At 44.3% G+C, this 27,204-nt stretch overlaps 1 protein-coding gene across 1 annotated transcript in view; it reads right to left on the reverse strand.

Moving 5' to 3' along the window:
* LOC126481344 (nephrin-like) overlaps positions 1-27,204 on the reverse strand; it is a 990,728-nt gene that overhangs the window by 205,592 nt on the left and 757,932 nt on the right. Inside the window, exons 7-8 of the mRNA XM_050105036.1 lie at positions 23,641-23,785; positions 7,948-8,078 (exon numbers count right to left, since the gene is read on the reverse strand). Of these exons, the coding sequence (XP_049960993.1) occupies positions 7,948-8,078; positions 23,641-23,785 (276 nt within the window). The remainder of the gene's footprint in view (positions 1-7,947; positions 8,079-23,640; positions 23,786-27,204) is intronic.

The raw sequence follows: 27,204 nt of genomic DNA on the forward strand, positions 1-27,204 counted from the left end.
TTCTCAGTACTTTCTCTCGCTGTGATACTTTAACATAATTTCATAACAGCCTTTAGCAATCTTTGATCTAGCTCTATGACTTTCAGCTTCTGCCGCATATGCTTTCTCCAGTCAATGCAACAGGTGTCTCCAGTCCAACCTTTGTGAGTTTTTCACATATTAGTTCCATTACGAAGATATTGTCAGTCACCGATCTTCCTGCTTGGAATCCTGTGTGCTCTACTCGTTGCTTCTGACTTGATTCTTTCAGTACAGTCTTCTCGTAATGATTTGTGTAACATGTTTTCCATTCCGATGGAACATCAACTCCATTTAACACTCTCACAAACTGCCTCTTTAGCATCTCAGACAATTTCGGTAGGCCAATAGTTACCAGCTCTGGACGTATTGATTCGTATCCTGATGCCAGCTTCATCTGGCAACTTCTCACAACCTACTGAAGACCTACAGCATCTACAGGCCATAACTCCTCCTGTTGCATCCTCACCTCACCTCTGTGTGAAAATACAGGCCGATTTTCCTGGAATACATCTTGAAAACACTTAGTCCATATCATTATTATCACGTAACGTGTCACTAGTTGAGACTCGAATTAATTTGATTGTTGTCCATTCCTCAGCACTAGGACCACCACCTAGCAGCCTCTGTACATACTCACATCTTTCTTCCCACGCCTTATTTTTCCTTTTTAACACTTTTCTTTGTACTTCGCGATTCAGTGTCCTATAACTATCTCTACTCTGACCGTCATTCAAATTCAGGAACGTAAACAAGTTTCTTTTTTCCGTTCGATTATCTCTGCTGTTTCTGGATCCCGCCAAACTGGTTTCATCTTCTTCTCGTGTTCTCTAAGGGCCTCTTTCGATGGTTCAACTATGACCTTGTTTGTATGACCATATTCCCCTTGTACTGTTCTCTCTGCACTCCCCACCTGTTTCCCAATCTCTGTTCCTGTAAGTACCTAATACTGTCTTCCCTTAAACTTTCCAAGTTGCACCTTATGGTATCAGGCCGTTCAGAATGCTGCTAGTACACTTTTTCTGAAACTGTTTTCTGCAATTTCGGAATTTTAGAATATTGACTTCTGGCGGAAGTTCGCACAACACGAGTTCTGAGCATAACCTCTCATCTACAAGTCGCAAGGCACATTGCAGCGTACGTCATAGCGTACATCTAGTATCAGTGTCATCTTCTTCTTCTTCTTCCCTTTTCCAGTGGCGAATGGTGTGTGTAAAGAATGATGGTTGGTACTCTTCCGTACGAGCTCTATTTTCTGTGATTTTCTCGTCGTGTTCGTATCAAATGACTTATGCAGCAGGAAGTAATACACTGTCCGGGTTTCAACGGTAGCCTTCTCCGTGATAAGCACTTTAGTGCCACGTAGTTTGTTGAATGTCTCCGTAACGCTCTTGTGCTTCCTAAAGGAACTTGGTTGGATCTGTAGTATCTCTTCTGTAAATCATGACTGGTAAGAAATGTCTTATCAGTAAGTCCGCTACACTCTTACCCAGTTCAACAGCTGCGACTTCTACCTGAGAAGTTCTGAATCATGAGTTTATCGACACCACACACTGTCCACTAATGATACGCGTTACAGTGACCACGGAAATACTAGCTACCAGGAAATAAACCTCGAACTAACTCTTCGAGAGAGAGAGAGAGATAGAGAGAGAGAGAGAGAGAGAGAGAGAGAGAGAGAGGGAGAGAGAGTGAGAGATAAGTGAGGAAGTAGGGAGGTGAGCTTTGATAATTTGTAGCAGGGATGATGTTAACGTCTTAATTGCTGCCAATTCTTAACGGTTCTTGCTACAGCGAACAATAGATAAGTTTGTATAGCGACTTAAACGTGGCCACGTCACAATATGGAGGAAACCATTGATCGGCATACATCAATGTTCACAGAAAGGTTTCCTAAGGAAAAATGAATCTCTTTGGCTGTTGCGGGTTACTCGAGAGGGACGCGCTGATCGGTTTAAAACCGAGTCGCTTTCCAGATTGACACGCTCTGTCTCCTTTTAAGCAAAGATTTTAAACTGTTTAGGAATAAGTTTTGTACAGCTTAATTCCAGACGATTGAACCGTGGTGCTAAACATCCGTATTTTAAGGAAACAAATGTATTTGTTATGATCTTAAATTACATTCTTCCACACGAAGAACCCAGTCGTTGCACTTCTTACCGATTGCAGATTCTTATGCCTGTCACAGCCATAACGAAAGCCATCTCTGTGAAATGACTGTGGACCGAAATGAAAGGAGGGTCGAAATAATGAAAGATAGACATTATAATCGCTAGATCTGTGGTCTGCTATAGATATATTCGAAACACACGCAATGTTTTCTGAATATGTACGTTGATTCAGTTCACTGTGGTGGCCATATAAAAGCCCTCATTTTCATTTATGTTTTCAAAATAAGCGTCATGATTCTATGACAAAGATACGTTCAAGTTGGCATATTTGTTTCTACAAAGCACAAAAAACCACATCACTAACAAATAAATAATATAAAATTTTTGGTAAACTACTGTTTATCATAGTCAAGATAAACACAAATCTCACTACAGTCTTACTTCCACTTCTGTCTAAAAACTCTGCGAAGGATTAACAAGTAGAACGAATGTGTGACGAAATTAAAAGAAAGAAAATCTTTGTGTGAGAAGAAAATTTGTGGTGAGAGACTAGAATTCAAGATGAAGAAAAAGAACAGAAGTAAATGTAGTAAAAGCACTTGGACTGGAAGAAAGAAATGAAATGGAAAGCCATCTGTTAGAATACTGCAGAGATCAGACTTTGATTATTGATAACAGTCGATTTAAAAATCATGATAGGAAAGGTTGTGTATGTGGAAGAGAGGTAAAAACTGAGGAAGACACAGATTTTCAACTCAGATATTATACAGTAAAACTGTTCCATGATCATATGTGGACCCAGATGAAACGTTATTGTTTATGAACTGCAAATTGAAACTGAAGAATTGACAAAACGGTAGGAAATTCAGGAGATAATACGTGGATAAACTGTAAGAGCCATTTATAGGGGAGAGTTTCACGGGTAAAATTCGCCAAAAATGCAGCAAAAACAGGGGAAAATATATAAAGGAAGACAAATGAAGGATAAAATAGTGATGGCAGCAAAGGCAAAGAGAGAAATCTCAGTAGAAATCCTTGGATAACAGCTAGACATTGCTTTTTTATGACAGGAGAAAATATCAAAATGCAATGTAAAAAGCAGACGAAAAGGAGTACAGATGTCTCAGTATAAGACTTAGAGGAAGTGAAAGTTAATATTGGCAAATCAAAAGAACCTATAGGATAAATGCAAAGTGTGACTACAGAAAATCTTCACGCCACTAACAGGAAAATCAAGGAAACATTTGGAGAAGAAAGCAGCTGTCTGAATACCAAGAGCTCAAATGGCAACTCATTACTAAGGTAAGAAGGGAGGGCTGGAAACAATGAAGGAGTGTACAAAGGAAACGATTTTGTAGAGAAAGTTATGGAAATGGAAGAGGATGTAAAAGAAGATGGGAACAATTCTAGATTGGCCTTAAAGAGAGAATCATTCCTGAAACTGAAAAAATTATTAATATCGATATAAATATTTCTACGAAGTTTTTTCTGGAAGAATTATTCTGTAGTGCAACAGTAGAAGCTTTTGAGAAGTTCCTATACAGAATTGGAAGATTATAGTACATTTAAAATAAGTTGGGAATTTCGACAGTTCAATACGGAACCAATGGAGGGATGCGTAGTTGCCAGCGTGTGCTGCGCACGTCAGCAGGCGACAACAGTACAGTATAATGCCAGCTCTATTCGGCACGGAATCTGGCAGGGTCGTGCGACTGTGTGAACAGAATGCCATCTCATCTGCGATCTTTCTGAAACGATTTTCAAGAAACTATTGGGTAGTAAACTCTTATTCTGGCACATTTAATAGTTTAATTCGTCACCTTCTTGATGAACCGCCTATCATTCTGTTAATGGTCATAGTCGTTGCGATGTTTCAATAATACATAAACTAATGCAAGAAATTTTTAGTTTGCCGTGAAAAACAGGTGACGCTATGAATTTGTGTGTGGTGCGTGTTAGGTTAGATGTACCTGTGGATTAAATGTAGGTGATATATTGAATTATTTTTTAAATTTGGAAGGATCCAGCTGTCTGTTTCCAATTTCAAGAAAATGGGATGTATGTAAAGCGCTCCGCCACGAAATCGTGCGTCAGTGAAAAAGATAGAATGAAATATTCATAAATTCTTCGTATCCTATAAATGTTTTGAGATATCGAAACGAGATCTTGGCAAATGATAGCGCCCAAAGACGAGAGTGTTTTGCCATATGGTTAATATGCAAAACTTACATATCTACCGTGATTTTCAGGAGACTACTGATTTTATATTCATATAATGTAATTAAAGAGGGCTATCGGTAGCTAGTGAAACGAGAACTGCTGTGGATTTTGTAACAATATAAGAGATGAAGCTACACGTTTATTTTTATACTGACAAGGGAACCTCCCCATCGCACCCCCCTCAGATTTAGTTATAAGTTGGCACAGTGGATAGGTCTTGAAAAACTGAACAGAGATCAATTGAGAAAACAGGAAGACGTTGTGTGGAACTGTGAAAAAATAAGCAAAATGTACAAACTGAGTAGTTCATGGAAAGATTGGCAACATCAAGGACACTAGAAGGGCGGGGGCGTCGTGGTCTCGTGGTAAGGTTAGCAGCTGCGGAACGAAAGGACACTGGTTCAAATCTTCCATAGACAGAGAAGTTTAATTTTTTATTTTCAGTTTATGTGACAAACTCTTATGTTTTCATAACTTTTTTTGGGAGTGATTATCACATTCACAAGAAAACGAAAATCGGGCAAGGTAGAAGAATCTTTTTACCAATTCGCCAAGTGTACAAGTTAGGTTGGTCGACAACATATTCCTGTCATGTGACGCACATGCCGTCACCAGTGTCGTATAGAATATATCAGATGTGTTTTCCTGTGGAGGAATCGGTTGACCTATGACCTTGCGATCAAATGTTTTCGGTTCCCATTGGAGAGGCACGTCCTTTCGTCTACTAATCGCACGGTTTTGCGATGCGGTCGCAAAACACAGACACTAAACTTATTACAGTGAACAGAAACGTCAATGAACGAACGGACAGATAATAACAACGCAAAAATAAAGAAAGTAAAATTTTCGCTCGAGGGTAGACTTGAACCAAGGACCTTTCCTTCTGCAGCTGCTCACGCTACCACGGGACCACGGCGCTCCTGAGCTGCCAGTTCTCCACGATGTTGCCTAAGTGTCCCATGGACTACTCGGTTTGTATATTTTGCTTATTTTTTCACAGTTCCACACAACTTCTTCCTGTTTTCTCAATTTATCTGTGTCCAGTTTATCAAGGTCTATCCACTGTGCCAACTAAATCTGAGGGGGGTGCGATGGGGAGGTTCCCTTGTGAGAATGGTCCGTTTTGTAAACTATTGATTTGACTTGCACGTAGTTGTTAGTTTAACAATACACTATTTCGGTTCCATACTGAAGCGCCTAGAACCACTCGGTAACTCCGGCCGGCGTACCCAGAGCAAAATATCAGCTTACGTACACTGCAATGCTGATGCTTTGTGCATCGCAGCAGTGTGGTATGGCTTTTGTCCATTACTACTGGCGAATTCCGAGGAACGTTGCGCAGCAGAACGTTGTCCTGTCAGCCGATGACGTGTTCTTGGACGACATTTTTATTGCAAATCTCGTATTTCGATGTACTGTACTGTTGTTATTAATGCAACGTCAACACGAAACACTTGTTCACAATACCTGATGACTACAGAACATTTCAAAGCGAGAAAATACGACCAACGAGATTTGATGAACGTTGATGTGTGTCACTATGTGGTAATGTTTACTCATAGTGAAGCAACATGGGCGCTTTACCAGTCGAACCGCTGGCGGAGTGTTAGGGAAAGCCGGATCGCCATTGGTGTTACCTGCGCCACAGTGTCTCTTCCCCCTACAGTCAGTCAAACGTCAAAAGTCGCAACTGATTTTAAACGTACTATATTCGCCGATGCCATAGTAATTCTGTTAGAGACAGCAAAGGACCTGGAAGAGCAGCTGAACGGAATGGACAGTGTCTTGAAGGTAGGATATAAGATTAACATCAACAAAAGCAAAACGAAGATAATGGAATGTAGTCGATTTAAATCGGGTGATGCTGCGGGAATTAGATTAGGAAATGAGACGCTTAAAGTAGCGAATGACTTTTGCTATTTGGGGAGAAAAATAACTGAAGATGTTCGAAGTAGAGAGGATATGAAATGTAGACTGGCAATAGCAAGGAAAGCGTTTGTGAAGAAGAGAAATTTGTTAACATCATGTATAGATTTAAGTGTCAGGAAGACATTTCTGAAAGAATTTGTATGGAGTGTAGCCATGTATGGAAGTCAAACATGGACGATAAATAGTTTGGACAAGAAGAGAATAGAAGCTTTTGAAATGTGGTACTCCAGAAGAATGCTGAAGATTAGATGGGTAGATCACATAACTAATGAGGAAGTATTGAATAGAGTTGGAGAGAAGAGCAATTTGTGGCACAACTTGACTAGAAGAAGGGATCGGTTGGTAGGGTATATTCTGAGTCATCAAGGGATCACCAATTTAGTATTGGAAGGCAGCGTGGAGGGTAAAAATCGTAGAGGCAGATCAAGAGATGAATGCACTAAACAGATGCAGAAGGATGTAGGTTGCAGTAGGTATTGGAAGATGAAGAAGCTTGCACGGGATAGAGTAGAATAGAGAGCCCCATCAAACCAGTCTTTGGACTGAAGACTACAACAACAACAACAACAATATATGGATGTACAATAGAGTGTTGATAATCCGAACGTCGGTCAACCGAACGACCGCTTAACCGAACTGTGTACTCGCTCACACCTGTTACTCTCCCACCCTACCGTCCATCATCCCCCTCACTCCCAAGCCAAGTTTCCCACAGTAGTCGCCCTACTGGGCCACCGCTGGCGGAACATTGCTTCTAATGAGACCGTCACAAGGCGCTGCTGACAGGTGAAGCCGCCAGTCGCTGTGTTTCAACAATCAGCACACTTATGTTGGCTTGACACTGGCAGTAGAAGTAGCGGCAGTATCAAAGCTGTTCACAGCAACAGCTGCGCCAGCTTAGAGTTTAGGCGTGCCGCTCCGCGCAGTTTGAAGGATTGCGCGCACCCAAGAAGAGCTTCTCACGGTGCTAACAGTCACCTTCTGTTCTTTGTTACGGCCACTTGTGTGCTGCTGCGTGAGGAAGTGAACTTGACGATACAAAATGCTTAAACGTAAACGTGTTGTCCTTTATATGAGGGACAAGTGCGAGATTATTAAAAGGTTAGAAGAAGGTGAATGTGCAACCACTTTATTCAATGAGTGCAAGGTGGTGAAGTCGACAATTACGGATATAAAAAAATGAAGTTGCATTTGTATGTTACTTTGTAATACTAAAAGAGATGCCTGTTTTTACGAATCAATTATCTGTACAGTACTTCTTTTTGGCAAATAAACATGTACAGTTCGGTTATCCGAACAAACCAGTTTTTCGAACACCCATGTCCCCCAATTACTTCGGATAATCGACGCTCTACTGTACTGTGAAACTGATGAAAAGGTGCTGAATCGAATAGGGAAGGGAAAAATTACGGCATTCGACATAAGAGAACGGATCGGCTGATTAGAACATTCTAAAACAACATCAAGTCATTTGTTTGTGTTAAGGAGGGAAGTGTGCGTGATAAAAATTTCAAGAGAGGACCAAGAGTTGACTACTGTAAGATGGCTCGAGTTGTTAAGACTGCACAGAATTGCCTTGCTTGGAGAGCTGCGTCGGTCCATTTCTCTGGCCACAACAGCAGAACGACATAGTACACAGTACGGGAGCCGGCAAGTGGCGAGTACTTACGTTGTGCCTCCACTCGACGCGGGTCACGGGCGGCTGCGCCTTCACGTGGCAGTCGAAGTAGACGTCGGAGCCTTCGCGGATGCTCTCGGGCCGCAGCGACGTCCCCAGCTTCAGCGTCGTCACGGGGACATCTGCAAAGGCGGCGCCGCTACAGGCAGTCTGTAGGCTTAGGTCGCAGCACATCAAGCGCGAGTGCACACTGCTCAGATGCTCACAGAATTACTGCAGGCAAATGCACTCCTATAGCTTAGTTAATACACTCACGCTCATAAGTTAAGGATAATGCTGATACAACGCTCTGGTGGGCGGTTGGTGGGTTTAAATGATTTGACCTGCGGTCGTCGCGCAGTGGCGCTGGCAGCAGACCACATATCCAGAGGTGTGTTGGTGCATGTCAGAGTACGGTGCAGCGAGTAAGTGTGCAGACGTTTTCAGACGTGCTAATGGTGACTTTGTGGTCACAATGGCTCAAAGAACACATATTGATGACGTTATGAAGGGTAGAATACTAGGGCTACTGGAGGCTGGTCAAACACAGCAAGTCGTAGCACGGGCCCTCCATGTGTCACAAAGTGTGATCTGAAGGTAATGTCAACGATTCCAGCAGACAGGAAACGTGTCCAGGCGCTACGGTACGGGACGTCCACAGTGCACAACACCACAAGAAGGCCGATATCTCATTATCAGTGCACGCAGACGGCTACGGAGTACTGCAGGTAGCCTTACTCGGGACTTTACCGCAGCCACTGGAACAGTTGTCTCCAGACACACAGTCTACAGACGACTGAAGAGACATGGTTTATTCGCTCGGAGACCGGCAAGGTGCATTCCACTTACCCTTGGTCACAGGAGAACCCGTAAAGCCTGGTGTCAAGAACACAGTACATGGCCATTGGAACAGCGGTCCCAGGTTATGTTCACGGACGAGTCCAGTACAGTGTGAAGAGTGATTTTCGCCGGGTTTTCATCTGGCGTGAACCAGGAACTAGATACCAACCCCTTGATGTCCTTGATAGGGACCTGTATGGAGATCGTGGTTTGATGGTGTGGGGTGGAATTATGATTGGTGCACGTACACCCCTGCATGTCTTTGACAGAGGAATTGTAACAGGCCAGGTTTTTCGGGACGTCATTTTGCACCAGTGCAAAAGCATGGCGTTGCGACGTCACCCTCGGGTTCGGCGACAGTTCAGAGATCTTGGTGTCATCACACGCAAAAAAAGCCGCAGCTCAGATGTTTATGTGAGCAGTAGATGTACTGTAATGACGTAAGGGAGTACTCCTATGAAATTATTAAATAATATGACAATGAAAATTGAAGTAAAGATGGTTATATGCTTCAATTTTTAGGAGATGATTTTTTATTCTTTTTCATTTTTTATGAAGCTTGATATTATAGCTTTGGATTTATTTGAGTTATGTTCATTATGTCACTTCAACACCAAATTTCATCACAATTCTACCCAATACCACCTTATACGCCTCACGCGACGGGAAAGTCGTTACTTTTACACCCCAACATTTCACCTCTTCCTTTGACTCCACAGCAGTGGAGGTCAGAACAGCGGCAGCCTGCGTTTAAATCACGGGGTTTTCTTATGAGTGGTCGAGGAAAACATTTCAGGCACAACGTCACTCAGAATAGACACGAGAACGTTTCAGGGAGGTCATGAAGGAAGGGCGTCAATTAAACCACCCCTTCACTTGGAGATTTCATTCCAACACATTTCAGTTCGCAGTGCGATTAGCAAAAGCATGCCGTTCTTCACAACGTTCGACAGTGTAGCCATCCCCTAGGCGTTTCAACCCTACTCTACGGACATCATGGGGCTGCAACTAGAGTGAAAGTGTTTTGACACCTTTGGTGTGTAGCGCGACAGCAGATTTTGCTCTGATGTATAGATTGGAATCACTAGGGTCTTTTAAAAACCATTCGACGAAATCTGAACGTGATCCGGAGCAGCAAAGATTTCATATGTTTTTTAATACTTATTTTTTCGCCCCCTCCCATGAAGTGACCATGGGGACGGGGTGCAACATTAATTTGGGCGTGAGCTCCACCCCCTTCCCTCTCCCAGTCAGGCAGTACGTTAAAACCTTCGGTGCCACCTACGGACCTTATTGGAGCATGTTACATATATACGTATGAGAAATCTTGACTCACAATCTGTCACGCAGCTGCTCTATCACCTGAATGCAGGCAAACACCACCTGAGGGATGTGGAAGTGATTGTCTTATCTGCAGGTCCTACAGCAGCCACGAGGCTGATCATAGGTCGAAGCTTCTGACAGCTACATTTCGAGGTATATTGCGACCGTGTTGTCACTGACAATTATAGACACTCTTTGTTGCCTGTTCTTTTTATCTCTCTCTTATTTCTCATGACGCATTTCGGGCTACCCAATCATCATATATGTGGCTTAAGAATACAGTCTAAGACGGAATACAGATACGTGCATTACAATGAATGATTATGATGATTTGTTGTTTGTGCTCAATTGCTCGATCATCAGCGACAGTACAAGGTCCCATTTTTTACACAGTCCATTTTCTTTTCACAGTCCAATCTAGTCACTCTCACGAATGATGATAATGGTGAAATGATGAGGACAACAGGAACACTCAGTCCCCGAGCAGAGAAAATCCCCAACCGGGCTGGGAATCGAACCCGGGACCCCGTGGTCCAGAGGCAACAACGCTAGCCACTAGTCCACGAGCTGCGGACCGTTACAATGAAGCATTGAAGCTCAGAAACATAACTTCTACATCGTTACGCAGTACCTTGTTAGTTACAGACATTCTTTACAGTATCAGTGCCCAAACTGGATGAGGCAGTACAAAAAGCTATAAGGTAAACAATCTTTGCTGCTAAGCATCGCTAGTAACAGTACCGTACTGCCAATCGCAATAGACATCTGCAACATATCAATGCTTGTTAGAAGTAGCCTACATCTATTATTATCTTCAGCGTCCGCCCCGATAGCTGTGTGGTCAGCGTGACGGATTGCCGTCCTATGGGCCGGGTTCCATTCCCGGCGGGGTCGGGGATTTTCTCCGCTCAGCTACTGGATGTTGTGTTGTCTTCACCATCATTTCATCCCCATCCGGCGCACAGGTCGCCCAATGTGGCGTCAAATGTAATAAGACCTGCCTCAAGGCGGCCGGACCTGCCCCGCGAGGGGTCTCAAAGCCAATGATGCCAAATGTTCATTTCCAATTAACTTCAGTTATAAAACAAATTAGTAAATGAGCCGTAAGATGTAAGGGCGTAAGAGTTATATTTCAGTGCTGTTCGATTTTAAGGTAAGGAGTGACCGTCGGTCACAGTGCGTTAACGTTTTTTTTTTTTTTTTGTAATTTGGTGTACTATGCATTAGTTCTTTTTAATATTAGTTAATAAAATGTAGCGAGCCTTTGTAAAGCTCGCTCCCTCGTAGCAAAGGTTGTTTATCTCAGAACATGTCGTGCTGTCTGAGCCAGTGTGGGCATTGATGTGGTAATAGAATGATTACAAGCGACAAGATACTAAGGATCGATGTTAAAAGTATTCTATTGTACATTTCTGTATTTCGTCTTACATTGCATTCTTAAGCCATAAATGTGAGGTTGGGATAACAAGAAACGCGTCTGCGATGTTAAAGCAAAGAAAGGACTTCTTAACGACGAAGACAAGTGTATAATCATCAGACATATTAAGACGCACTTGTTTTCTATTTTATTTGCAAGAATCAACGTCAGTTCCAGCGCAGTCAAAAAGGAACCACATACCTTGTGCAGTGCTGCTCCAGAGTGTAAATCAGAAAAAGAAATCAGATGACGAAGGTTATGCAGATATGAAAGGAGTGAAAAACACAGTTTTAAAAATATACTGCCTCTCTTTCGTCCATCACTGTAGCTAATCGAACAGAGCGGCTGAAAATTGTGCAGAGGGACAGAGACCAACTCCTGATACTGCAAGCAGTTATAGACTGGCACGGGGAGCACTCGAGCTCTTAAGACCGGTTGAGAAGTTGTGGTGGTTCCAAGGTTGTAAACGTGGGACAGGAGGGGCTAGGAGAGCGGTGTGTTGACCACATGCTCCTCCTTACTGCACCCAAGCAACTCCGTCGGTGGATGCTGACACGGCATGTGGTTTTCAGGGCCTGATCGTGGAGAGGAGTTCCTTTTGACACCAGGTAAGACATAACACGTTTCAAAACTTGGGATTTTGTGACAAGACTTGGTTCAAATGGCTCTGAGCACTGTGGGACTTAACATATGTGATCATCGGTCCCCTAGAACTTAGAACTACTTAAACCTAACCAACTTAATGACATCACACACATCCATGGCCGGCCGGGGTAGCCGAGCGGTTCTAGGCACAACAGTCTGGAGCCGCGCGACCGTTACGGTCGCAGGTTCGAAGCCTGCTTCGGGCATGGCTGTGTTTGATGTCCTTAGGTTAGTTAGGTTTAAGTACTTCTAAGTTCTAGGGGACTGATGACCTCAGAAGTTAAGTCCCATAGTGCTCAGAGCCATTTGAACACATCCATACCTGAGGCAGGATTCGAACCTCTGACCGTAGCGGTCGCGCTGTTCCAGACTGAAGCGCCTAATACCACTGGGCCACCAAGGCCGGCTGTGGAAAGACTTAAAGGATGCAGCCACACCTCTTTTTCTTTGCTTTCCATATTTTGGGAGGAAGTGGTATGGGTGAAAACAAGAAAAATTTCGTAGTTAATAATACTACGATCTGTTCATGATGTAGTCCGTACTGAGGGACTATTATGCCGAGTTCGACCTGTCACCGCCTGTTTTTGCAGCACAACGAGTAGTCTCTGCCATCTGTCAGTGTCATATTCCCACGTCTCTAACGCCAATGATAAGACCTAACTCAATGACCCTCCGCCACACACCGTCAAGTGGCTTGCGGAGTATGACTGTAGATGTAGATGTAGATAGCGATGGGACGCAAGCTGGCGCCCACTGGCCGTTCTGCTTTTCGATGTCCGCCAGGAAGTTTCCATCACCGTTTGTTTCACACATCCAGTTGTCTTTATGCACTCACAACATTCTTCATTTGAAGGTATAGTATTTTTCTATACTGAAAATACTGAGAACTAGTGTAAGGGTGATATTTTAGCGGCTTCCCATACGTGTGAAACACCGGAGTTCAACTAGTAGCGTTCAGCCAAGGTTTTCATGGTACGACTTTAAGTATCTGGAGTCTGTTTGCTGTATTTATTGTTGACTGAGCACATGACCAAATGAGGTTCGGCGAAGAAAAACCAACGGTCCTCCTGATTTCCTCTTTTGTCATTTATTAGGCTATGCCAACACTATACACGTCGTTATTGACTTAAAGTGATGCGTTAAATGGGTAGCACCGATGTAAGACGCTACCGTTGCTTCAGATTTTGTATCTCTGCAGTTGTTTTTAATACTTATTTATCTCCAAAGCAAAGGATTGAAGAACAGGACTTCATTCAGCTCCGTAATCGCATTTTACTTGTCACGTACCTCTCTATAGCTTTGCATATATTTGTGATTTTCGGGAGTTTTACCTATATTCCGCTATAAGAATCTAGCCTCTTAGCACGGTTGCTGCAACACGGCCAGAACTTCGGTTATATTAACATTTTAAGAACTTATTTTGTGATGTTTAATGATCGATAGGACAATCTGTATCTGCTCACGAGTGAAAAGCAATGGAGACCGAAGCCCTTAAAAATACATAGGGCTACATAGTCGCTAAATAAATATAAAATGTCAGTAACCTAAAAATTTCTTGTATGTTGCCGCGCTGGATTGCCAGCGGTCTGAGGCGTCATGCCACGGTCAGCGCCGCTCCCTCCGTCGGAGGTTCGAGTCCTCCCTCGGGCATGGCTGTGTGTGCTGTCCTTAGCGTTAGTTAGTTTGAAGATAGATTAAGTAGTGTGTAAGCTTAGGGAGCGATGACCTCAGCAGTTTGGTCCCTAAGACCTTACCACAAATTTCCAAATTTTTTCTTATTTGTTACATGCTTCGAAGAAACAGCATGAGCCATAGTACGGGAGATTGCATGTATTGTTATACGGCGACCACCCATTGGTGTGCTCAAGCTGTCGTGAATTGAGTGAATGGCCGTATGGATCCTAAACTGAGGAGACAAAAGCCATGGGATACCTCGTAATATCGTGTCGCTACTCCTTTTTTGAGGCGTAGTGCAACAAGTCGACGTAGTGTGGTCTCAGTAAGTCGTTGAAAGTCCCCTGCAGATATATTGACCCGTGCTGCCTCTGTTGCCGCCCGTAATAGCGAAATTGTTGCCGGTGGCAGATTTTGTGCACAAATGATCTCTAGACTATGTCCCACAAATGTTCGATGGAATTTATGTCGGGCGGTGTGGGTGGCCAAATCATTGATCGAACTGTCCAGAACGTTCTTCAAATGAACAACTGCGGCACGGTAACTTGGTGCCTTGTCGTCTATATGTATTCGCCTATTTTGGGAACATGAAGTGCGTGACTGGCTCAAAATGGCCTCCAAGTAGCCGGACATAGCCATTTCCGGTCAATAATTCGTTCAGTTGGACTAGAGGACCCAACCCATTGCGTGTAAACGCACTCCACACTATTATCGAGCAACCACAAACTTGGACCGTGGCTTGTTGACAAACTGTATCGTTGGGTGTGCTCCACACTCGAACCCTACCAATAGCTCTTACCAACTGAAATGGGAATTCATCTGACTAGGCGAAGGTTTTCCAGTCGTCTAGGGCTCAACCGATATGGTCACGAGCTTTCAAGATGCGCTACAGGCGATGTCATGCTATTAGCAAATGCAGTGGCGTCGGTCGGCTGCTGCCGTAGCCCGTTAACGCCAAATTTCGCCACACTATGCTAACGGATACTTTCATAGTACGTCCTACATTGATTTCTGGGCTTATTTGACGCAGTGACAACCCTACGCCAAAGGCCGCTGTCCTCAGCCGTTAAGTGAAGGCCGTCAGCCTCTGCGTTGTCCTTTGTGTGAAGCAATGCCTGTAATTTGGCATTCTCGGCACATTCTTAACACTGTGGATCGCGGAATATTGAATTCCCTAACGATTTCCGAAACGGAATGCTCCCTTTTCACATGAGCCACTTGAGTACAAATGGAGGCTCCGCCAATGGAGCGTTCTTTTATAACTGGTGTACACGATACTACTGTCACCTGCATATGTGCATATCGCTAGCCCACGAATTTTGTCACCCCAGAGTATTGTGTCATCGGCCACAGCTACTTCTTGGCAGCTGGACGAATCGATAACCCCGGGCTATTTCGTAGTAGGTTACGTGCAGGTGCTGCTCTCCGGCGCATTCTCTGTGTTCCCAGAATGTGCCGACTAAACGTCTAGCGCCGCGTGAACGCTACATCGACGGTATCTGCACCGATCACGCTATTGCGTGCTGGCAGCGCTAATGGATCTGGCTTGTCTTGCTAGACGCCGCTGTTAACGCAGGTCTGCACATTCACTCGCTGATCGACGGCAAGCTTGTGTATGACAACACGGTGCATGTTGCGTGTACTTCGTGTAAGATTAACTTTACATTTTACTGATGTTCAAGTTTGGTGAATTATGGCAAAAAGTAAGATCGGAACTCGTTATCCAACAGACACGATACTTCAACAAGTGGCAACGCTGCCATCGTCAGTTTCGTACCTAATGATGACAAAGTGCAATTGTTCCTATTGATCTCATTATCTATGCCAGGAGAAGCTGAAGAACGTCATTAGAAATGATAGATTTTCAATGAAACTTACTAGTCTATGAAGTGTGTGTCAAAAATTTGTTTGCGAAACCCTGTTAGAGTGTAATGGGTAACAGGAGAATATAATGTCACACTTGCAAGAAATACAGTTTTATAAAACAAATAAATAAATAAATAAGTAGCTTGCGATACAGATAACACGTAACGTGGAAGATTCTAGCCTACAATGGTAGCATTCATCAAGCTAAAAGCTTTTCTATTACCTTTCTCTTTTACACAATTCACCCCATAAATCATCGGCATTCCTTATTTCAATCGCAATTTCTTTTTCGTGAATTTTTTGTGTATATGCATTAATTCTATTTGATTCTTTTACAGTCTGTAGTTATTGCAGTAAACATTCATCGTGCGGATCATAGCGGGAAGACAGAATGTCGTATCGAAGGGAATCGTTAACATGAGCAAATTATTTACGAAAATAAATAATAACTTTTGGGGTCAAAATTTATCCGCGCCGTTTCAAATAAGTCGAAATAACTGTATATTTGTATGTCGTTAAAAATTCACTTTCCAATTTAAATAAAATAGTGATGATCTGATATTTTACTGGTGCAATAATTTGTCCTTCCGTCAGTCATTTAAATTTAATAGGACAGTGTCAATTAAAAATCGTCATAGTTAGCCATTGTAGTGGACGGCAGCAGTTTAGCATACATCAGGTTATCCGTGAAAGTCTTCTAAGAATAGGTTTTGAATTCACTGCGAAGATAATGAATTGTGGAATGGACGAAGAAAGCGTCTTGTGCTAGTGGTGACCAAGATAACCGTCCCGAAAAGCACTTTGAGCATTTCGGGGCAGGGGTATCTAAATAGAAGAGCGAACATGACAGAACTATTCAAAATGCGTCCTCTATAAGAAAATATCGCTCACTTGGAGGTCTGCAGGATAGCCGTACAAAACAGCACGACCTGTTTTATAAGGGGGAATTCAAGGATCGTCGTGCCAGAATATTATTGAGAAGGATCTTCATATTAACATCACATAGATTTCAATCTCCCTGAATTAACTGCTCTTGTCCGGGTCTGCCTGATGTTTTTCACTGATATGTCATTGAGACAGTTTAATCCTCCTTTCATCAGATGAAACTTAGTCCACCCTATTCGCGTCTGTGAATCATAGCAAATCTGCCATTATGCATCAGATAATCCTCATCAGTACGCTGAAGAGCCGACTGAATAATCATAAGATTTACCTTTGATGCATAATGCAACGTACTGCAATAAAAAATGATATGATCGTATGGCATTGTTGGCCGGGAGGCCCCTTTCAGGGGAGTTCGGGCGCCGTATGGCAAGTCCTTTTTAGGTGACGCCACATCGGCGACTTATGAGTCAATGATGATGAAGGACACACAACACGAGTGCCCTGCCAGGAATCGAACCCGGGACAACGGCGTGGTTGGCGGTAACGCTAGTGCTACGCTACGGAGGCGGACAACGTACTGCAAATACATACAGAGAGAGACCTTTATTGCATGATCACAAAACAGCAGAACAATGGCTGGGAATAGTTATTTGCACAAAGTATCTAGATCGCTTTGAAGTGTATCGACTATATAAAAATTATCGCGAGTAAGGAAGATGCAGAAAGATTTTCTGGAAGAATCCCGAGGAAATATAGTCGATCAACAAAGAAAGTAGTTTACAAAACATTCATTCGTGATATACTTGAATATTGGTCCTCAGTATGGGTTCCCTACCAGACAAGACTGACAGAGGAGATACAGAGGATCCACATAAGAGCAGCGCGCTTCATAACAGATTCATTTTGTAGGAGAAAGTCAGCAGACTTAAATGGCAGACGCTGCAGGAGAGGCGTTCTACACCGCGTTATGGCCTACTGTTAAAGTTCCGAGGTGTACATTCCTAGAAGAGTCAACCAATAGTACATTCCCCCTGCATGTATCTCGCGAAAGGACGACGAAGATAAAATTAGAGAGTTTCGAGCACACACTGAGGTTTCCCAGCAATTTCTCATCCCGCAAACTATAAGCGACTGGAATAGGAAAGAAGGGACAGATAGTAGTGCATAAAGTACCCTCCGCCATTCCATTCTGTCTGAGAATCACAGCTCAGAAAAGGAATCTTCTGCCAGTAGAAACAATCTGTGCAGAAAAAGCCTTCAGAACACCACCACAAGCTTGGATCTTGCCATAGGAGAAAATACCGCAGGGTCCGATTAAAGAGGTTTATAACTAACTACCACAACTGACGCAATTCATGCAGGGAGATACAGTGTATTGAACCTGGATGAATCTTTTTAAACCATTGTATTTCTCACACGGGTAAATTCCAATTCAGTTAATGCTAATGAATTCGTTACCCTTTGTCGTTATTGACTTTTCACGTGTTCCTCCCTGTCGCCTAATGAAGAAAATACTAGCGTACGGAATATCAGACCAGGTTTGTGATTGTATTGAAGAGTTGCTAGTAAATGGAACTCATCACACCTTTATTAACAGAGAGAGATTTTCAGACTAAGTGTAGCTCCTGAAGTGTCCCGGAGGAGTGTTGTATGACAGCAGCTGTTCGCAACACATGTAAAAGACAATGAGGATAACGTCTGTGGCTCCATAATGTTCTTCATTCAGAAAATTATAATGTAATGCCGGAAGTCCCGACAAGACACGGTGGTTGGTGAAAGAACTGGCAGCTGACCGTCAACATAAACATAAGGAAAGGACAGTTTTAAAGATGGTGTTTCTCAGCAAACGTAAACAAATTTCAAATATAGGAATTATACAGCCAGGCGATTGCAAATAACTGTTTGATACAACAGATCTAGGTTTCGACATCTACTAAGGGTGTTTAAACCTAGGGCGTCGAGGTCAATTGTAGCAAACAGTTATTTGCAACCGGTTGGCCGTATAATTCCCATGTTTGTTAAGGAAAGTATTCTGCATTAACATGTAGGAAAGCCCCTTACTGTATGGTTACCCGATTACCGATCACTGGAAAGAGTCACATCCATTAAACAGCTAGGAGTATGCGTTGGAAACTATTTAAAATGGCACGACCACATAAAACAAAGTCATATGGAACACTAATTCATTGGAAGAATCATTAGGGAGTGTAGTCCACCCACGAAGGATGTTGCTCATGAAACCATCGTTGAGAAATACTTGTATACTACTCGAAAGTCTAAGACTCTTAAGAGATATGATTCACAGACGATATGGAGTACATTCGAAGAATAGCAGCGCGTTTCGCCACCGATTCATTTAGTAAAGTCTAAAGCGTCACGGAGAAGCTCATGCAACGTCAGCTGCAAGAGAACTGATCTGCACAGCGGTATGGTTCACTGTTAAAACTGAGAAAGGTAACCACCGTATTGCTTCCTCCCACGTGCATCCGCGGAATGACCAGTAACGGGAAATTAGAAACATCCTAGCTCACGCAGAAGCATACAACAAGGTCGGTAAACATCACAGAAAGAGTGACAGGCATTGTTAGCGCCAAACAGTCAAACAACCGGCAGCCACGGGAAGTTAACAGCAACAGAATCACAAACAAACAACACATGATAATTTGCACTGAGCGGCTGGTTTTATAATTAAAATGGCTGCCCTGGTGAAGACCTTGGCATGTTGCAGAATCGAGTTCTCTGTCCTTGACCTCGGAGACATCGTCGGTGCTCAGAAACAACAGTAAATTCCAAAATACTAACAATCCTTGCAGCCTTACATGAACCGTCGGTGTTAGCAGTATAAAGCCTACCACTCGTTCAGAGTGTTGCCTAGGTACTCTTCTCACGGCTTGGCGATATACACTATTCGCTGTGCCCTAAAACGCTACCCCTCAACCGTTTGTGTCCTACACCATATATGGCACCATATTAACGACTGACCACACCCAGACGTATGAACAACTTCGCACACACGCGTTCTGTGATATAATTTTGGAAATATGAACTTTTTCGTAGAGATCACACTAGAACCTTTTCAGATACTGCTTTTGCAAGTTAGAGAGTGGGGGTCCTCCATTTTTAAGGAAACGGCTTTGCAATAATTTTTAATGTATTGTTCACTACCCAAAGAGAAAAAGGAAAACTGATAGGGGTACAGGAAGTACACTCCACCAGAGGCCATGTGGTGGCTTGCAGAGCATTGATGTATACTAGTGTCCAAAAGTTAATCATAATCACGAAGACACAAAAATGAAAAGAAGAATGGTCACCAGTCACACAAAATGAACCTACGAATCATAATTTTTATCACTGCACAGGAAAGGAGTACTTCGTACTGTGAATAGCGTCGTAACCGAAAGTTAAAAACGAGCCGTGTGTTATATGACTCTGGCCTCGGTATTGTTAGTCATTTCACAGTGAGCAGAGAGTAGCGCTTTGGTGAAGCTGACAACTTAATGCCACAGAGACCCAGTTTGGACTGTGTTTTCTACGGTAGAATGCTTGGCCGTCTAGAAACGGGCATGGCTAGTGTTTAACTTCCGGTTACGATGCTATTATAAGTATACTCGCATGTGCCACAAAGGGTCATTTCGAGGTTTGGCAACAGTTTCGAGACTCGGATGTACGTGGCTGGCCAGTACAAGGCCGACCGAAAACAAGAACCTCACAGCAGGACCGATACCTGTCCGTAACTGGCCGACGAAATCGGCGTTCACGTACAAGACAACTGGCTTCAGAACTTGCAGCTACGCACGGAGTTGCTTCCTGCCAACAGACTGGGTATTGCAGGCGAAGAACACCAGGGTGGATGGCCAGACGTCCGCCTGTATGCATCCCGCTCACTCCAGCATAGGGAGGGCCTATGTATTGGGGAATCAACAATCCAAAATTGGATCTTGAATGATTGGATCAATTTTCTCCTCCCAGATGAAACGCGCTTGAGTTTGCAAAATGATTCTCGTCTCTGGAGAGAGCCTGGTAGTCGATACAACACGGGAACATCGTGAAAGGAGACATATTTGGTGGTAATGGAATAGCGTGAGCGAGCATCATGCTGAATGGCCGTACGTTGCAGAATATCTGCCTTGGTGGTAGGAGAAATACTGTAAAAGCTCAGATATGGGTTACTTCTTCAAAATGTTCGCTTTTTCGGACTTGCAGTCCTCTAGACTTGCTCTTTATGAAGGATAATTCCCTACCGCATCAAGCTGCTCTGCAAGAAGATTTAGGAGACAATCTGAGCAGCCCTCTTTGAGTGTTTATTGATGAAGCTGCACCTTACTTTCTTGTAAAGTCATCAGGTGATCAAAACAAATTTGCAAAATGATTTAGACGTGATATTTCTATGGTGAGAAACGTAGCAGTTTACTCTAAATAAAGTAAAGTGTGAAATCATCCACATGGGTATTAAAGGAAATTTCGCTTATACGATAAATCACATAAATCTAAAGACTGTCAGCTCAACTATATACTTAGGGATTGTCGCTCGCAAAGGCTACAGCGGCCGATGCGCAGTGTCCACTTTTCGTCCAAAGCCCTGGGGAAGTTCATACGTTTGTTCGTAAGGGGAGGCCGACAAGTGTTTCTACTTTTCGGCTGGTCAGCGATGACAGAATCGAGGCGCGAAACGTACAAATATTTTTAGACCATTTTACAGAAACTTTTCGATAAAAAAGATTCGTTTTGCTTTACTTATAGCTTTATATATCTGGGTCATGATGGTCTGCCCATCATTTCGTTAATGGTCATAGTTAATGTGATATTTACGTGAAAGTAAGATACAGCGCGAAATTCGGTAAAGTGTGGCGATAAAAAATAGAGATGGCGACTGGTGCATAATTCATATGTTGCATACGAAATTTAGCTAACATACTGAATTTTTCTTTAGGCATCGGTAGAGGTGTCTGTCTGTCACTAATCTCAAGGAAATTTATTTTAAGTAGCACATGCATTTGCAATCGCGCCGCGCCGGTGATAAAGCCAGAGTGAAATATCCACAACATTCCTCATATTTCATAAACGGTTTCAGATAAGAAAATGAGACTTTGCCAAATGATAACACGCAAAGAGAAGAGTATTTTCCCTTTCTTTATTATATAAAATTTCTTTATGTACTGTGTTATTCCGATCACAACAGACCTTTTCGGGTGAAAGAATGTGATTATTCAGGGTCATCGATAGTTGGTGAAACGAGAAATGCTGTGCGTTTTGGAACAACATCTTTGAAGACATTACATATTTTTTGTACTCACGATGTGCCCCTTCATAAGGTACTGACTTCACTTTTCCTCGCTTAATAAACCACTGTTCCAAAATTCTCTCGGAGCTGTGTCTACACAAGATGTTAGTGAGGTGAGACAACGTAAATGCCCTGTGTTCTGGCAAAAGAAACCAATTTTAACATGGTAACCAGAGATATGTGTAGGTTTTACTCAGAATTCGCCACTCATGACGCTTCTCTCGAAGTTACAAATGGTTAGCAAGCCAGACGAAAATAAATTGCTGCAGTTTCCCCAGAATTCATTTTAGATACTAACGTAAATAGGTGTGACAGTAGATCTTTTTAGAATGGTCACCATGCGGATGGGGGTGCGGAGGGGTCGCACTTAATATTTACAAAAAATGCGAGCATAGGCTTCAGTTTCGAACGGCACTTTCCCTCCAGCGCTCAGCATATTCCCTACAGCACTCTGAGCGACTCCACATGCTTCCCTAGGCGTCTGCGCACCTAGCAGCCACGGTATTTTGCGCGCACTATACAATTAACAATAACTTACACTGAAACTGTAGCACAAATAATGTAGCCGAACCGAAGAGTGCGATTTATTGGCAGAACAGTTAGAAAATGCAGTGTGTGCACTACACTTGTTCGTCATTTTTTGGAGTATTGCTGTGTGGTGTCGAATCCGCAACAGGTGGGATTGGCGGAGAACATCGAAAAAGTTCAACGAAGGGCAGCTCGTTCTGAATATTTGCTAAATAGGGGAGAGAGTGACGTGGAATTTATATGTGAAATGCTGTGGCAACGATGAAAAGGAAGAAGTATTTTGTTGCGGCAGAATCTTCTCATGCTTATCAATCAACAACTTTAGTGGTTGCTCACCTACGTAGGAAGAAATGATCATCATCATAAGATAAGAGACATCAGAGATGGCACAGAACAAATTTTTACTGAACGTTTCTCCTGCATGCTGTTCGAGAGTGGAATAGTAGAGGAATAGTTTGAATTTGGTTCGATGAACTCTATGAGCGTGCATGGCAGACTAATTGTGTGGATGTAGATTTAGAGGAAGATATCAGTCTAATGGACTGGCCAGCGCCGCGCGGGATTAGCCGAGCGGTCTCAGGCGCAGCAGTCATGGAATGTGCGGCTGGTTCTGGCGGAGGTTCGAGTCCTCCCTTGGGCATGGGTGTGTGTGTTTGTCCTTAGGATAATTTAGGTTAGGTAGTGTGCAAGCTTAGGGACTGATGACCTTAGCAGTTAAGTCCCATTAGATTTCACACACATTTAAACATTTTGATTTGACTGGCCAGTAAGGTCCGCAGATCTGAATCTTACAGAACATGCCCGGGATGCAAGGCTAAGTGCCTTCAGTTAGCCTCCTATGACTCGTCAAGACCTCCATATCGCTCTTGCTGAGGAGTGGGATCGACTGTCAAAAGAGCTCTTGAACAATCTCGTAAAGAGCACGCCAAGTCACTGTGTAGCGTGTGTGGCTGTCAGGGGTAACCATATCCCCTCTTAACAGCTTCTTTTCCTGTGGAAGACTTTCCCAGCTGTATTATTTTCTTACAGAACTCTTCTAACATTATATTTCTGGTACTGTTGTATGCCAAACCTGTAGCTCGTTCCTTGAGATCAGTAATCCGGATAAGGCAATACGTTTTTTTTCCGTTATTATGGTTAACTTTTTGACGCTAGGAAATGTTGCATTCCGCACTCTCAGGATGGCGAGTGCATATGGCCTGGATAGCTCAGTGCAGCGGACGAGGGCAGTCCGTACGGTACTCACAGTGTATCTGCAGGCGCGCGCCGTCCTCCAGGGCTTCGCTGGAGACGGCGCTGTTCTCCGCGCGGCAGGCCAGCCGCTTGTCTGCGTCGTCGACGCTCGCCGCGAAAGACAGCGTGCTGGTCGTCGTGTTGCCGTCGGCGGACAGCTGCGGACAGGAAAAAGCAGGTTGAGCCGTGGTAAAAATTGCTGTTTTGAAGAGCGCCCCGCAGCGCGTAGTGTCAACCAGTCGCCCTCCGTTTCTGGGGGTGGCGTTGCTGTGGCAATCGCAGCTTTGGTGTCTCCCTCTGGTGGGAAAGGGGAAAGGTTGCCTGTTCACGTGCATTTAAGGGGTGCTATGAGCTGGGTAGCGGGGTCAGTCTGTCAGTCTCGGAGAGTCTGGTCAGTTGGTCAGCCGGGTCAGTGTGGGGCAGTCAGTGTCTGTCTGTCGTCCGGAGTGCTAGTACGTGTTGGGGCGCCAGTCTGCTCGATTTTGTTCAGGCAATGGGTATTGGCGGTTGGATCGATCGGTTGGTCGGTCGCCCACTGGGACACAAGATTACCTGTCCGTGTTTAGCGTCGGCGCATGTGAGGTCGCCACGTGAGTCCAGTGACCCGCACCGTGTAGCGAGGGGTAGTGTCTTCGCGGCCGACACGAGAGCAACAGGAACCAACCCACGACATCGGTGTGGCCGGGGCGAACTGCGACGCCATGAGACGGGAGATCGGCGCTCCTTCCTGCGTCCGTTGAAGCGGCCGGCAGCGGACGGTTCGGCAGAGCGTTTTGGGGGTACAGCGCCAGGTCTTCGTCAGGCATCGCAGTTTAATATAAGTTAAGTGATTCGTGATATGTTGTCTTATTTAGTTGTTAAATCTTACTTGTTTCTTGGTCAGTCTCTCGTCCCCAGCTTGCTCGTCTGTCTCCCGTTCGCATTTGTTAGGCAGTTAGTGTCTGTCTGTCTGTCTGTCTGTCGTACGTTAATAGCTGCCTCTGTCTTGTTTGTCGGATTCAGTGTTGACGAATTTATTCCTTGAAGTGTACGGCCGAATCTCTGAAATACACTCCTGGAAATGGAAAAAAGAACACATTGACACCGGTGTGTCAGACACACCATACTTGCTCCGGACACTGCGAGAGGGCTGTACAAGCAATGATCACACGCACGGCACAGCGGACACACCAGGAACCGTGGTGTTGGCCGCCGAATGGCGCTAGCTGCGCAGCATTTGTGCACCGCCGCCGACAGTGTCAGCCAGTTTGCCGTGGCATACGGAGCTCCATCGCAGTCTTTAACACTGGTAGCATGCCGCGACAGCGTGGACGTGAAACGTATGTGCAGTTGACGGACTTTGAGCGAGGGCGTATAGTGGGCATGCGGGAGGCCGGGTGGACGTACCGCCAAATTGCTCAACACGTGGGGCGTGAGGTCTCCACAGTACATCGATGTTGTCGCCAGTGGTCGGCGGAAGGTGCACGTGTCCGTCGACTTGGGACCGGACCGCAGCGACGCACGGATGCACGCCAAGACCGTAGGATCCTACGCGGTGCCGTAGGGGACCGCACCGCCACTTCCCAGCAAATTAGGGACACTGTTGCTCCTGGGGTATCGGCGAGGACCATTCGCAACCGTCTCCATGAAGCTGGGCTACGGTCCCGCACACCGTTAGGCCGTCTTCCGCTCACGCCCCAACATCGTGCAGCCCGCCTCCAGTGGTGTCGCGACAGGCGTGAATGGAGGGACGAATGGAGACGTGTCGTCTTCAGCGATGAGAGTCGCTTCTGCCTTGGTGCCAATGATGGTCGTATGCGTGTTTGGCGCCGTGCAGGTGAGCGCCACAATCAGGACTGCATACGACCGAGGCACACAGGGCCAACACCCGGCATCATGGTGTGGGGAGCGATCTCCTACACTGGCCGTACACCACTGGTGATCGTCGAGGGGACACTGAATAGTGCACGGTACATCCAAACCGTCATCGAACCCATTGTTCTACCATTCCTAGACCGGCAAGGGAACTTGCTGTTCCAACAGGACAATGCACGTCCGCATGTATTCCGTGCCACCCAACGTGCTCTAGAAGGTGTAAGTCAACTACCCTGGCCAGCAAGATCTCCGGATCTGTCCCCCATTGAGCATGTTTGGGACTGGATGAAGCGTCGTCTCACGCGGTCTGCACGTCCAGCACGAACGCTGGTCCAACTGAGGCGCCAGGTGGAAATGGCATGGCAAGCCGTTCCACAGGACTACATCCAGCATCTCTACGATCGTCTCCATGGGAGAATAGCAGCCTGCATTGCTGCGAAAGGTGGATATACACTGTACTAGTGCCGACATCGTGCATGCTCTGTTGCCTGTGTCTATGTGCCTGTGGTTCTGTCAGTGTGATCATGTGATGTATCTGACCCCAGGAATGTGTCAATAAAGTTTCCCCTTCCTGGGACAATGAATTCACGGTGTTCTTATTTCAATTTCCAGGAGTGTATATTTTTATCTTGCCTATCATCTTGAGAGGCGGTATATGTGTAATGTAGAGCAAGTTTGTACATTTTATATTTTATGTAAGACTGCATTTCATGGGTTTTTATTTAAATGTTCATTTTAGTATATGAAGTTGCCACCCTTCCACCGTAAAAGGTTTCTTTAAAAAACAAGTTGCACTTTCGGTAGCAAGTAATTTTTTTTTTTTTAATGTGAGTGTTTTGTACAATTTCCATTCCTCCTACAGGGTGCATAGTTTATGTGTGTGTGTGAGTTGTTAATATTTTTAATTTAAAGTAATCTGGTGTGTTGCAGATTTGCACCAGTGTAGTCTTTCAGATGTTGTTGTGAGCGGTCGTGACTACGGCCGTGTTAATAGAGAGCGGCAAGCTTCTCAGCCCGAAAGCTCATACTGTCAAAAAAAAATTGTTATTTCTGTCTCTGAATAAATTGTAACTTGATATTTAGAGGGTGCTTTCTGATTTTAATTTTTAGATCTGTTTTTTTTTTTAAGAAACAGAAAGGGTTTTTTAGGAATAAAATTTCCATTTATTGAAATTTAATTTGTTTTCATCAGTTACCCACCGGCAACTACTTCCACGCTCACATAGTGTGATTGAATGTGTTAATGTTCTTGATGAATCGTTAGTAAATAAAGTCAAATCTTTAAGAAAAGATTATGAAAGTAAATTTACGGTTCACCGGTGAGTGGTAGTGTGTGCCACAGTTGGCTGCGAACCAGCCGAACGAACCGAGTGACCTGCTAAAAGAACTGTTCAGTGTCCGCTACCACACCGTACCCCAAGTGGCCTAAATGAACAGGGCTTGCCCCAGGCAGCGGACGAGACAAATATTGATAGGCGGCCGGAATGACATATTAATACTCTACACAGTACCAAACCGTGGAAGGGCATGGGCTACGATCTAACTTGTGCCAATGGCCTTGCCGCACTGGTAACACAGATTCGCGTCGGGTATCCGAAGTTAAGCGCTGTCGGGCTGGGCTAGCACTTGGATGGGTGACCACCCGGTCTACCGAGCGCTGTTTTGCAAGCGGGGTGCACTTAGCCCTTGCTAGGCAAACTGAGGAGCTACTTGATTGAGAAGT

Source organism: Schistocerca serialis, chromosome 5 (genome assembly GCF_023864345.2).
Source record: "Schistocerca serialis cubense isolate TAMUIC-IGC-003099 chromosome 5, iqSchSeri2.2, whole genome shotgun sequence".
Taxonomy (NCBI): domain Eukaryota; kingdom Metazoa; phylum Arthropoda; class Insecta; order Orthoptera; family Acrididae; genus Schistocerca; species Schistocerca serialis.